The sequence below is a fragment of the Diadema antillarum genome, unplaced genomic scaffold, assembly GCF_040938485.1.
Source record: "Diadema antillarum isolate AM-2024a unplaced genomic scaffold, OU_Dant_1.0 scf00000042, whole genome shotgun sequence".
Classification (NCBI taxonomy): domain Eukaryota; kingdom Metazoa; phylum Echinodermata; class Echinoidea; order Diadematoida; family Diadematidae; genus Diadema; species Diadema antillarum.
In genome coordinates, this window is record NW_027270931.1 from 251,865 (window position 1) to 265,866 (window position 14,002).

The 14,002-nt window shown below is 40.3% G+C and overlaps 2 protein-coding genes across 2 annotated transcripts in view; one reads left to right on the forward strand and one right to left on the reverse strand.

The window, feature by feature from the left end:
* The window catches only part of LOC139713064 (uncharacterized), a 141,296-nt gene that overhangs the window by 116,666 nt on the left and 10,628 nt on the right, over window positions 1-14,002 (forward strand). The window contains exons 12-19 of the mRNA XM_071624829.1: window positions 6,485-6,552; window positions 7,415-7,535; window positions 8,217-8,288; window positions 8,655-8,759; window positions 10,696-10,833; window positions 11,468-11,592; window positions 12,003-12,213; window positions 13,694-13,873. Of these exons, the coding sequence (XP_071480930.1) occupies window positions 6,485-6,552; window positions 7,415-7,535; window positions 8,217-8,288; window positions 8,655-8,759; window positions 10,696-10,833; window positions 11,468-11,592; window positions 12,003-12,213; window positions 13,694-13,873 (1,020 nt within the window). The remainder of the gene's footprint in view (window positions 1-6,484; window positions 6,553-7,414; window positions 7,536-8,216; window positions 8,289-8,654; window positions 8,760-10,695; window positions 10,834-11,467; window positions 11,593-12,002; window positions 12,214-13,693; window positions 13,874-14,002) is intronic.
* LOC139713077 (UDP-glucuronosyltransferase 2B1-like) lies at window positions 1,954-3,690 on the reverse strand. The gene has a single exon (XM_071624837.1). The coding sequence runs from the start codon at window positions 3,614-3,616 to the stop codon at window positions 2,075-2,077; it is 1,542 nt and encodes a 513-aa protein (XP_071480938.1). The 5' UTR covers window positions 3,617-3,690; the 3' UTR covers window positions 1,954-2,074.

Sequence of the window (14,002 nt, forward strand, 5' to 3'; positions counted from 1 at the left end):
ATGAAATTAGGCACAGATGTTCATCTGAATATGTTAATGTGCAAGACACATATTTCCGCAGTGGCAAAAAGTGCGTTGCCATGGTAACGGCATGTTATTGGTAAAATATAGGGCAAAATGCTTCATGGCAAAACTGCTTCATCAGTGTTCTTCCAATTCTCATGGAATTCATATTGAATGTTTGTCTTAGGATATAGGTCAGCATGACACATTTCTTGACAGTGACAAAAAGTATGTTGCCATGGTAACAGCTCACATATTATGAGCCAAAATGATGGAAAATTTTGTGTTGCAAACTACTTCCTCAGTTTTTGCCCAATTTCCATGAAACTTGGTACAGATGTGTGCCTTTGGTTGTAGATGTGCAAGACGCATTTTTCGACAGTACCCGAAAGTACGTTGCCATGGTAACGGCATATTAATGGCAAAAGATCAAGGAAAGATCTTGCGGATTTAACTACTTCCTCAGTTTTTTGACCAAAGCTTATGAAATGTTGTTTTGACCAAAGCTTGTGAAATGTTTGGCGGGGGTATAACCAGTCACTGTAGCGACATTTCTAGTTTCGACTGATTTGGATTTCTGATACATTAAGTAACAATAACCATTGATTTCCGATCGATTTTGACCTATAACAAAGGAATGCACTGGCGTCAAAGTTAAAATTCCGCGTTATAGCGTATCACATATTGTGTTTGCTAAAATCTTCCTTTATTTTTAGGTGATACGCTATCAGCGTATCACCTATTGTGATTGCTAAAATCTTATTTTATTTTTTTTGTTCTTCTTTCTTTCTGGACAATTTTGTGTCATCTATATCTCAACAATGACATGGCAGAATAACATGAAATTTTCAGTCAACATATCTCATGACAATATGTAACCACAATAACATTTTCATGACAATAACATATCTCTGACGTCATCTAGGCGCCTTTTTGTGATTTTTGCACAATGTCACATGATCGATCATAACTTCATAACTAAATGTTATTTCTGTATCATTTGAGGTGGACATAAAGTTCTGGTCACGACTGATCGTCCTGTACTATGCTAATTACCAAGGTCAACATGACTGGCGCGTACGCGCGCGTCAAAATGTTAAAATGCTCACAATGACTTCCCAATGGGAAATCTCGAAGTTTCAGACAATTTCAAGCATTTCAAAAAATTTTCGGGCGTTTTCGGGCGCACAGCACATAAGCAACATGCAAATGCACTTTTTTCGACTGATTTGGATTTCTGATACATTAAGTAACAATAACCATTGATTTCCGATCGATTTTGACCTATAACAAAGGAATGCACTGGCGTCAAAGTTAAAATTCCGCGTGCGCGTCTATGTGCAAATATACTAAAAATACATGTCTTTGTTTATTTTGCCATAGCTCTTGAAAATGTCCGGCAACCCTACATATCTCAATACAACTTCAAGGCACTATATCACATTCTTTTCTTTGTGGATCACAGATGACCGACATCTGATGGCCCCAAGCGTATCACCTAACTCGTCTTCAGTGTGACGAGTTTCATATCTCGTTATGATTGATTATTCTAAGATTTTTTTTTTCCTGTAACAATAAAATTCTGTTGAGTGATGCTGGTGAAGCCAAGCTAAAATACATAGGTAACGTACATAAAAGAATAAAAGAAAAGTTACGAAATTTGCTGTTGGCAAATTTGCTTATACCAAGAGACAATCTGGGAGTTGCATGTTATACAATCCCATTGACAAAAAAAAAGAAGAATACTTAACATAAAAAAAACTCTTGTTTTGATCGCAAGGGGCAGAATTCTGGCCAAAAGACGGACGCTCATCCACATCATTTATTTTGGCGAACATTAGCATGTGAGTTCTTTTATTTGAACCTTTTTATGCACTTTTCATAATGGTTGAATTAGATTGATAAGATAACCCCTTACGGAGGCTCTTGCATAATCACAAATATCACCCATCTTCTTTTGACTTGTTTTCTAGTTGGACGTGTTATATTTCAGTATCTATCATTCGGATACTACATCTCTGGGGTTCATTTTAGTGAACACTCATATACACGTATACTACGTGCTTCAATCTCAGTCACGCTTTATCTTGACAAGGGAGTTCAAGACGTACTGACAGCAACAAATGAACCGTTTTAGAAATTTAAACGACAAATACATCGTCAAGCACACGATGCCTACAAGAAATGAAAATACATCTAAAAGATGATATTGAACAAAGGAGAGGTCATTGACTGGTGATCGCATGTAATCTCCGCCATGTTTGATCACGTGATTGATCCAGAAGGCTGCACGATCTGCTGGTGTCATCGGACGATCCTTAAAGATAGCTGACAGTTGCTTAGCTCTATTGCAATATGTTTGATTCGTTAATACCTCGTTCATCTGTCGGTATACATAGTCAACGCTTAGGTGTGCTCTGTCAATGCCCAGGCCGATACCACGTGACGTCACGCGAACCATGTTATCAACTTGATCTGCGAAAAATGGGATAACGATCAGCGGAACGCCATGGTACAAGGCCTCGTGAAAACCATTGTTACCCCCGTGATACATGAACAACCTTGTTTTCGGGTGGCCTAACAGGTCGTTTTGAGGTAGCCATGGCAATGCCTTCATGTTTGGCGGCAAAGGAAGCGAGGGCATATCTTTGAGTTGAATGATGACTTTCTGGGGAATTCGTGCGAGTGCGTCGAGAAATATCTTCAGAACGTCAGGTCTAACGGAAGTGTAGGATGCAAAGTATGATCCTAATGTGAAAACAACAACCCCATGTTCACCCGAACTTTCCATGAAGTCGTTGAGATCCTTACCCAAGTCTTTTGCTGGTCCGGTGGTCAGTCCACCTACTGGAATGATGTTGGGCGTCAGTGGAAAGGGGAATTCCATAGCGAAGTCGCAACTGATGAGAAACAAATCCGTCATATTGCGCCATGATGCCATGGGGCCGCTTCCTCCCATGTAACTGCTCAAATTGTGCTTATAAAAAATACTCTGAAACTCTAAATGTGCGAAAAAATTAAACACTCTCATTGAAAACAAGGACAGCGTGTTGATGACTCTCTGGGTAAAACTCATTGATGATGTGTAACCCGTCATTGTGAATGGTTGGTAAGCTGGGCTGTAGGGAGATCCTACGGTGTCGAAAGCTTCGTTGTTTACCGTTGTCGGTGACGTCAAAATGAGGCGTGGGTCGTCCCTGGAACAGCTTCTGAGATACCCTTTAATTGCGAGACTGCACGGCCAGGCAATGTCGGCCACGATAGCATCCAGGGTTTCAAAGCGTTTCATCATGGCCTTGTCTTCCAAAACAGAGTCACACGTCTTAACTATCGCCCGTGTGTAAGTAGAGAAGAGCTTGTAGAACTGTAAGAGGCTTCCCGTCTCACTAAATCCCAGTTCCTCTACCATCTGAAATAACTCCTTGACACTGTAATCAGGATCACTGTTGTGAAAAATTTCGAATTTAAAGAGTTCCGAATACTTGGCATCCTGGGCTCGGAAAGAATATTCTTCGCTGATTAGAAAGGTCACGTTGTGACCTTGTTTTAGAAGGCTTCTGCCGATAGGTACCAGGGCTAAAAAGTGACTGCCTTCTCCGAAGTTTCCAATCATCAATATGTTGGCTGCATCAGTACCACTTCTTTCCAGGCAAAGGATCAGTGTGAAGCAGACGCAAACTTTGAAAACTCGCGTTAAGAGGCTTCCTGCCATGATCAGACGGAGTGTACCAAATGCCGGAAAACAAGCACCTGTGTGAAAAGCAGTAATACAGTTACTGATACCACAGTACTTAATGAAGCCCCATGGAGAAACATGGTGATATCACACCAGACCTCATCACTTTCAGGTATAAAGGAAAACTAAAATTCATTCGAACCCAGAGTAACATTTCTTTCACGAAGGAGAATAAAGGGTATATGTGTGCCTGATAATGGTATTAGACATAACAGATGTCATGCACAATTTTTAATGCTGGTTGAGAACAGAGTGATAGGGCATTATCTATGGGCTCGACAAATAGCTGCGCTTCATGATGATCTACTGACACTCAAACATTGTAGGGCCTACAAGCTGCAGGTCTACGATGCAGGATGTGTATCTTCTGAATGCACTTGTGTTTTATAACGTCGACTTTTATGCTAAACAAAAAGACAAACAAGTTGAGACTCACCTACGTTGGGAGAGCACTTTGCAACAATTGTACAAGCTGTATAACAGGGTAGAGTTAGCTTTTGTCTCTTCCAGTTGGCGATCACAGGTGTAGAGTGCGTTCAGTGCAAAAAGATAAACGGAGACCTGTGGGTCAGAGTCTATGCATACCGAGGTTCTTTACCCCCTAATACTTCCAGATGCAATCAGAATGCATTTTATTTTTAATATTCCACCATACTGCCCCTGCGAGGGACAATTTAGTGAAGAAAGAGGTGTGACCTGAAAAGAGCAAGTCAATGATTATACATGTAGCAGCTCGGCTCTTTGTGTCCATGAATACAAAGTGCATTTTGAGGAACATTTTTTTTTTTTCTTAATAAATATGTTACGATCAAAGTCCTCCGTGTTCAAACAGTGGAGTCCGGTGGTTAAGTTTACCATGCATGGAGCTATATTGTGAACATAGATTCCAACAACTAGGAATGTTTAGGCCTACTGAAGTGCTGGATGCTTTTTGACAAGTTTCTAGAAATGGATAGGGTCTGCAAAGTCCTGACCAAACGGTCTGACCTCCTGTTTATTCTTTCCACGAGCGTATGTAAGAGAGCTGCTTCGTTTCTGTCTGTGTGTGCGTTTGTATGCCTATGATTTATTAGGTGTTACGCTATCAGCGTATCAGTGTTTGTCAAAATCTTCCTTTTTACGTGATATGCTATCAGCGTATCACCTATTATGTTTGTCAAAATCTTCCTTGTTTAAGTGATACGCTATCAGTGTACCACCTATTATGTTTGTCAAAATCTTCCTTTTTTTTTTATTCTTCTTTTTTTCTGCCACATTTTGTGTCGTGAATATCTCAACAACATGACAGAATAACATGAAATTTTCAGTCAACATATCTCATGACAATATCTAGCCACAATAACATTTTCATGACAATAGCATATATCTCTGACGTCATCTAGATGCCATTTTGTGATTTTCGACAGTGTCACATGATCGATCATAACTTCATAACTAAATGTCATTTCTGTATCATTTTCGGTGGACATAAAGTTCAGGTCACGACTGATCGTCCTGTACTATGCTAATTACCCAGGTCATCATGGCGTGCGTATGGCGTCAAAAGTTTGAAATGCTCAAAACGACTTCCCACTGGAAAATCTCGAAGTTTCAGACAATTTTAAGCGTTTCAAAAAATTCCGCGCGTACGCATCCGTCCGTGCGTTTTCTCGTGCACAGCGCGTAAGCAACATGAAAATGCACTTTTTTCAACTGATTTGGATTCCTGATACTTTGAGTAAGAATATCCATTGATTTCCGATCGATTTTGACCTATAACAAAGGAATGCGCGCATCTATGTACAAATATAGTGAAAAAACATGTCTTCGTTTATTCCGCCATAACTCTCTAAAACGTCCCGCAACCCTATGTTTCTATTGCATATTACAAAAGCACATGAATTGTAAATATAACATTTCAAGTATCAATATTTCGAGGAAAACTTGATGACATCATCATATCGTAATCTGAAATCAAAAAATTGGAATTTATTTTTTTGAGGTACTGTTTCTGACATTCATTTGCTGGTATCTCTGTTGTTTTAGCTCAATATTATTCCAAATTCGGATATGTTGTACTTTGAAGATTCCCCTTTCAAGTCCATGTCATTGTTTTGCAATTTGATGACGTCATCATACTGGAAATTGTGACGCCACAAAGCAATTTTGACATTGTGGACTGTTAGTACCGTCACTCTGTAAAATGTATCAAACATCACAAAGCAGGTCCGACATCGTACGCAGCGACATGCTTCTAAAAGATGCAGGATCAATGTAGGATCCCTTCACAACATCGCATCCATCATACAACTTCTCGCTTTGCATCCCCCCCCCCCCTATTTCCCCTTCTTTTGTTTAAATTTTTGATCCAAAATATAAAACAAATATGCTTTGCCTAATTTCGAGTTTTTTGCTAAAACTATAGGCCTCGGTGCCTCAAAAAGAACTATTTACTTCAGGGCTGCGCCCCTCAGTGAATAGTTCTTTTGGAGTCACCTCTGCCCATAGTTATAACAAGAAACTCTCAAGGCAAAGTATATTTGTATAATATACTGTGTATTTAAAGATGTACAGTGTAAGAAACCCCAACATGATGTGATATGATACGTGTATAACATGCAGTATTATGGGATACATGATGCAATATATCTTATTTTATTGTACATATTCTACCATTATTGTATCAAATAAATTTGATGGGACTAGTGATATTATTTATCAAATCATGATTTAAAGAACATTTTTTTGAACATTTACTTGTCACAGAAATACAAGCGACTGCTGGAAATGTATGATACTGCAAGACAAAAAGATACCAGTCTCCCAGATCCAAGGTAAGTGTGGCAGAAATGACTAAGGAAAATAATTAGCCTTAACTTTCACTGCACGTTAAAAGTAATGTAATGGACATCATGTCAGTTTTCAGGAAGCTTTCAGCCTCAGTCTTCTCAGGATTGCTTATTTATTGAATAGTGCTTGCAACTTCATTTGTGTATGTCTGTTTGTCTCATTCTTTTGTTATGCCTCCGCCACAAAGTGGTGCCGGAGGCATTATTATATTTCAATTTCTTCAATATGAATTACCCCTTTCAACCCAGCTTTTTTTTTCTCTCTTCATTGTTTTTCTCATGTTTTACATTGTATGAGGCATATTTAAGTGTCTAAGTTATCTAAAAAGTATCTATCGTCTTTGTGTATCTAACATATTTTCTCTCTGCGCTCACTTTGCATTGTACCTCTTGATGTGGGGTGCCATTATTTATTTCACACCGTGTGCATTTCAATTCCTTCCACGAACTGTGTGGTCTTTTTTCAAAGATAGATTTGAAGTAAATACGTGTGTGGATGTACTGACCCTATTTTAGATGAAGGAGGAAAAAAAAAAGAAGCCTGTGCATTTCGCTTCCTAGTTCCACGAACTGTTTTGTCTCTTCTCAAAGGTACTGTAGATTTGAAGTAAATGCCTTCATGGATGTACTGACCTTATTTTAGAGGGAGGAAAAATAGAAAAAAAAAAAGAAAGAAACAAAGTCTTGTTGCGTTACACTATCCCAAAGCCAATGTAGGATGATTGATCTCCTCAGAGGGATCAACTAGGTCGGGAAGTGTGGAATGAATTCTTAATGAAGGTCTCTGAGTGTGATTCCAGTTTTTTTTTTCTCTTTCTTCCCCCCAAAAAATACTGTCTGGATGCAGGGTTGCCATGGCGGAAGGCATCACTGATCAGTATGGATTCCAGCAGTATCACAACAACCAGCCGCTTCTTTTCCATCAAGTGTGCCACCTTCTGGACAGACACATACAAGGCTACTCAAGGGTGAGTCCTAAGGGAGGTCATAGAGGTCAGAGGGGTCATGCAAGGCCATTAAGGTCATTTAAGTTTAAGGGTCATGTTGGGTCATTCAGGTCAAGCAGTTATGTGGAGTCATTAAAATTGAGGCTCATGCTCATTCATGGAGGTCAGAGGGGTCACTAAGGTCATTTAGATTTATAAAGGGTCATGTTGGGTCATTGAGGTCAAGTGGTTATGTTGTGTCGTTGAGGTCAAGCGGTTATACCGAGTCATTTGGGTTAAGGCTTATGTGTAGGTCGTGAAAACCAGAGGGTTCATGGTACATGTAGGTCATAAAGGTCAAATGTTGTGTCAAGTCATGGAGATCAAGGGTCATGGATCATTGAGCTCTTGAGGCCATTGAGGTCAAGGGTTGTGTCGGGTCATTGAGATCAGGATTCATGTAGACCCATTCCAGTCAGAGGTCTTTGTCACTGAAAGTCAAAGGGTTTTTATATTGATATCAGTACTTATCCAAACCAGAGGTTTACTACATGTATCACAGAGATAAGAACATGATAGAGTAGTCTGCTCCGCATAATCAGATACCACTTTATCAGATAAAAATGTTCTTCACAATTCTATCCAATTATGCAGACACTACTATACTGTTTTCTTCAGCTTTGTGGTAACATTTCTGTATTTGATTCTTCCAATTTCATGCAGAAAGAGTCGGAGCACAGAAAGGCATGGGAGGCATACATTCAGAAGTATGGTCACAACTTTGTAGATCATCAGGTAAGTATACTAATTGGCTTCATTCTCTGTTCCCTTTTAATATGTTGTATCATTTATGCCATGAAAATGTAAATGTTCAGAGATTTTATTTGGCATTTAGCTGTCTAATTAGTGCACTTGTGTCTTAGTTACGGAAGTGTGTGATCATACCAGCAATGTTTTAATTGCAAGAACAACAACAAGGGTTTTAGAGTCAGAATAATTTATGATAAGAAAAATCATTAGCTTTTGATGCTTGTCTTAAGCTGGAAATTTGTTGCAGATGAATAGTGATCTAAAGAGTGGTGATGATAAAGACTTTGAAATTGTAGACCCCACAGTAAATTCCCTCTCTCTCGTATGTGCTTGCTCTTTCTTTCCCCTTAGTCCGAGATGCATCATTTGGTGTATGGTGGCGTGCCTGCAGAGTATCGCAGCGAGGTGTGGACACAGCTCATCATGGACAGAGTCAAGACGATCAAGGAAGGGAAGGTAAGTTTGTTGCAAGCAATAACGTCACAATTTGATCAAGATGTGATTTGCCTCTGAAGAGATTCTGATGACATAAAGCACTCAGTAGTCAAAAGAAGATAAAGCTATGAAGATGTGTTGCCATAATAGAATAATAGAAAAGTGTAAAATAGCCATTTTGTTTGGTCATACCAGAAATGGCTACTCTTTAATGCAATTTCTTATGCCTGTGTTCACAAGATTAGCTATGGTCAATATCTTTAATCTATCACCAAGGGCAAGGTCTACTATCAGAAATATGTGAGATAGGTGGGTTTATGAATTTGTTTTCTATCAAATATGAAGTATAATCATCTTTTAACACATGTTTGCAATAATCCTGACATACATTTCTCAGTATTGTGTGGGTTAAATACTTATAGATTTCCTATTGGGAATTCTGTGATGTCATGATACTTCATGATGTGGGTTTCATATTTTCATCATTTATTGTATCCTGAGGAAATATAACAATACCACAAATTGTTTATTTAGAATTTTACTTTGATAAAGCCCCATCAAATTCAAGAGAATTGGTTTTGTTACCTGCCATTGAAAAGGTGATTTACCCTCTTTGTGTCATAACACTTCACAAAGAAAAAGTTGTGTTCAGACTTTTGTTTGCTTGTATACTACAACTGCAATTAGCCATTTATGTTCTGTTATTGTTTATGGATGTTCATAAATCTTAAACCAAGGGAGAGGGAGAGACTGATTGTGGGAAGTTAAAAATAGAATTCCTTCCAGTTTCAAAGTGTGCTGGAGAAAGGCTTTGTTGTACGAAGCTTTTAACCCGTAGAGGACGAGTCCCGAGTATACTCGGGCAGGTGACTATTGGAAATGCGCGTCCTCAACGGGTTAAAGGGAACCAGCTCGGACAAAGATTGTATCCAAGCTATTAAAAGGCAGACAAGTTTGACAAACATTGTATCAAAGCTTTCAAAGGTAACCACAATCACATTGCATTTACACCTGTAAGTTGTTGGGATAGCAACTCTTTGTAGGATAATAATGTATATCAACGTCTTGTAGGAAGAGCCAATCGGGAGGTAGGATTCCTCCCGTTACCATGACTCTTCCAGTTGCAGCAAGAGTTGCTATCAGACAACTGTTTATGAAATGGGGCCAAGCCTTGACAAAGATTGTATACAAGTGTAAAGATGTTAAAGTCCATCAATATGTGACGGTGCATCACAAAACGAACAAAAAGTCGCACACACTGATTTTGTGTGAGGACTGAAAATAGGTGAAATGGGTCAACCGAGCTGATCTGGACTTTTTCATAATTTCTGAAAGAGCAAGCCTTCGTCTACATTATGCTGATATTTGGGATCATAAAACGGGCGGGAAAGTGCACTTTTTAGCAGTTTTTCTGGAACATTATTTGGCAGAATAGTGTTATTAAGTGTGTCTTTAGAGTCCTGATTTAATTTCTTAAAAACCTTGTACACACTCTTCACTTTCAAGTCCTATAACTTTTAAAAGGATGGTGCTACTGCTTTGAAAATTGGCATTAATTAAGTTCAGAATGTGTTAATAAGGCATGATGAATTTCAGTTTAATCTAATAATCCCTTCATTGTTGTTCTTCTGGTGGTTTACATCCTGTTTTTTGTCCCATTCATTGCACAGCCAGCACGGCTTGGTAAAGATTAAGCGCTTGAATAGACACTGTACTTCAGAGCCTCTTTTCTCAGTTTACACTTATCCCGAGTGTGTGCTTTCTTTCCAATATTCAGATAGGTTTGGAGAGTTCATTTGATTTGAGTTATCCTGTACATCATTTTAAAGGTAAAAGTCTGCTCTTTCAGAATATGCTCTTAACTGAAATTTCATGTCTGGCGTCTTTTTGTTTGTTTTGTGGTTCAGGGTCACATATTATGTATGAACATCTGTTTTCATTCTCTCTGTGTACTCAGGGAGAGAACTATTTCCAGTCGTTGTGCGAGCAGTGCGACACGTCGCCGGCGGTCCAGGACTACCGCCGTCAGATCAACCTGGATCTCCTGAGGACCATACCACACAACACGCACTTCAACAACGAGGCTTCCAAGGGGGTAGGTCCAGTTTGACCACTTACTCCAGTCTGAGCTGACCACAAGCATACTTCCAACATGATGTCCTTTTATGTGATGCAAAATGTACTGACGGCAGTGTCACAGAGTAATGCTTCTCTGTAAAGTTTGATTAACATTGTATACTACAAGTGTTGAATTATGATTCCATTAGAGTCTTTCTTATACCGAGTGTAGTTTTTAGTCAATCAACTCTATAAGTTTCATTTGAAACTCATAGAGTTGATAGAGTCAGACTCATAAAGTTGATGGACTCATAGAGTTTATAGGGCCATTTTAGCCCTTGATGTGCATAATGGCTATCATTGGACTTCAATTTGCTATTTTACCACAATTTTTTTTATAACCACCCCCCCCCCCAAAAAAAAAAAATCAAAGTATTAAGGTTTGACACAGATATACAGCAATGTGAGGTCATTGCATTACTGAAAGATTCATAAGCACTGTATAATCCCCCCTCTCTGATCAGTTACTTTTAAGCATACCTTTACTGAATGGCAAAAAAAGAAGGCATTGAAATGGGAAACAAAGGAGAGAAAATCTGAGATCACTCAGAACTGTTGCCGTATGTCAGATTAGAACAGAAACTCAGACTGTTTCTTTCTTTTCATTCCAGATATCTCAGCTGAGGCAGCTCTTGGAGGCATTCTGCGTTCACAACCCTGAGATTGGCTACTGTCAGGGCATGAACTTCATCGCTGGCATGAGTCTTCTCTTTATGGACATTGAGACAGCCTTCTGGTCAGTATTCACTCCTTGTAATCTTTTTAATGCTTACTATAGAGAGCAGACCAAAGAACAGATTAGAATTGATGAGCACATCTGACTTCTCAAATGACTCAAAGTATTACTGAGTAATCTTTGAACCTTTCATCAAGACATACACTGTACCTCAATGAACAATCATAGAACTTGGATCAGTATTATTCTAAGTCCAATCTATTAGATCCTAATTTGTCATATGAGGATTATGTTTACCTATGTATTCTTACCGCTATCAAACCCTATTCATATATCAGTATTCCTTTACCAAATTGCAGCATAAATGGACTGTTAAAATGGTTGTAGAAGTGTGTCTATCTTTATCTATCTTGTCAGCGAATTGTGGAGAAAAGTGAATCTCAAAACCCTGGTATGTTTCTGATCCCCAGGTGTCTGGTCGCCGTTGTTGAGTACTACTTCCCCCACAACTACTTCGACGCCAGTCTGATTGGAGCCCAGGCCGACCAGTACGTCCTGAAGGAGATCCTCCAGTCTCGGTTGCCACGGTTACACGCTCACCTGGATGACGTCGGGGTGGAGATGTGTTCCTTTACCCTCAACTGGTTCCTTGCCATCTACTTTGAGGTTGTACCCTTCAATGTGAGTAGCAGATGTTTTCCCCATTGCTGTGTCTCTTTCTTTGCCGTGTCTGTTCATCTTATTTTGCAAGTTCAAGCAAAGCTTGGAGGTGCAATGAGAGATCCACAAAGAGATGTTTTAATGGCATTGCTCCAGACCAAAAAAAGAAAATGCTTTGTTGAAATAGAAGTGCATTCTTTCTCCAATGACAGTATTAACATGAAGCAACAGTCCCTTTTATTTCTATTCAGATCTGCTGGATTGTGCTTTGAGAGTAATCCCTGTCAACTTCAGCGGAATTGATTGTGAATTGTTCTCTTTTATGTGACTGCACACAGCAGCATTATTGGCTTCCTGCCTTCATTTGTGAGGGCTAGAAACACAGCATTCTCTCTAAAGTAATGGTAATAGATAATAGTACATTTACTTTATCTGTGTTCAACTGAATCTCCAAGAAACAAGCCCTACAATGTATGTGGAATAGATCAGATTGTAAACAAGGATGTAGGAAGTGTGACAGTTTTGCTAACTTCTTGGCCAGTTTCAACTTGTAATTTTAGCGGGGAACTAACTGTTATTGTTTTGTATATCAACAGAATGTTCCCACTTTCACTGTGTAAAGCATCGTGTTCAGATTTCCAACAGGTATGCTTTTGTCTCTTTATGTACTTGATGAATTGCATGTTATAGCACAATCATCAGGTAACTGTTTTGATGATGTGAAAAAGGAGGGAAACATATCTCAATCTTTAATTGCTACTTCAGTGCAGGTCCAGTGTACATGTGCCTGCTGTGCACATGTGTTTCTAGGCAGGTTCAAATCATATTTTCTCTTTGTGTCTTGTCCCCTCTCTTTCTCTTCGCAATTCATTCCTGCCTGCTCCTCCTCTTCCTCCTCCTCCTCCTCCTCCTCCTCCTCCTCCTTCTCCTCCCCCTCTTCCTTCTCCTCCTCCTCCTCCTCTCCCTCCATCTCCTCCTCCTCCTCTCCTTCCATCTCTTCCTCCTCTTCCACCTCCTACTCCTCCCCCTCTTCCCTCTCCTCTTCCTCCTCTCCCTCCATCTCTTCCTTCTCCTCCTCCTCCTCCTTCTCCTCCTCCTCCTCCTCCTTCTCTTCCTTCTCCTCCTCCTCTCCCTCCATCTCCTCCTCCTCCTCTCCCTCCATCACTTCCTCCTCCTCCCCCTCTTCCCTCTCCTCCTCCTCTCCCTCCATCTCCTCCTCTCCCTCCACCTCCTACTCCTCTTCCTCCTCCTCCTCCCCCTCCTCATCTTCCTCCTCCTTCTCCTCCTCCTTCTCCTCCTCTTCCCCCTCCTTCTCCTCCTCTTCTTCCTCCTCCTTCACCTCCCATGTCCTCCTTCTCCTCTCCTTCCACCTTCTCCTCTCCCCCACCTCCTCCTCCTCCCCCTTCCCCTTCCCCATTCCTCTTACTCCTCCTCCACCTCCCCTCTCCTCCTCTTCCTCCCCCACCACCTTCTCGTCCTCTTCATCATCTTCAACCTCCAGACCTTGCTGAGGATCTGGGACTGCTTCCTCCTGGACGGTCTCTACGTCCTCTTCCAGTTCTCCATGGCGCTGCTCCACCTCCACGAAGAGGACCTCCTCACCAAGAAGGACATCCTGGCCCTCCTCAAGGACACCAAGCAGCTCTGCAAGCTCACCTACAACGTGGAGACAGTGGTCCAGGTCAGTCAGAAAGGCTTCATTATATGTGAAGAGCGCCCTCACATGGCCACCCTAGTCTGCTCCATCTCTGTTTATCATTTTCTTCCCTTTACACATCTTCTTTCCCGGTTTCGTGCTGTTTAACCCTTT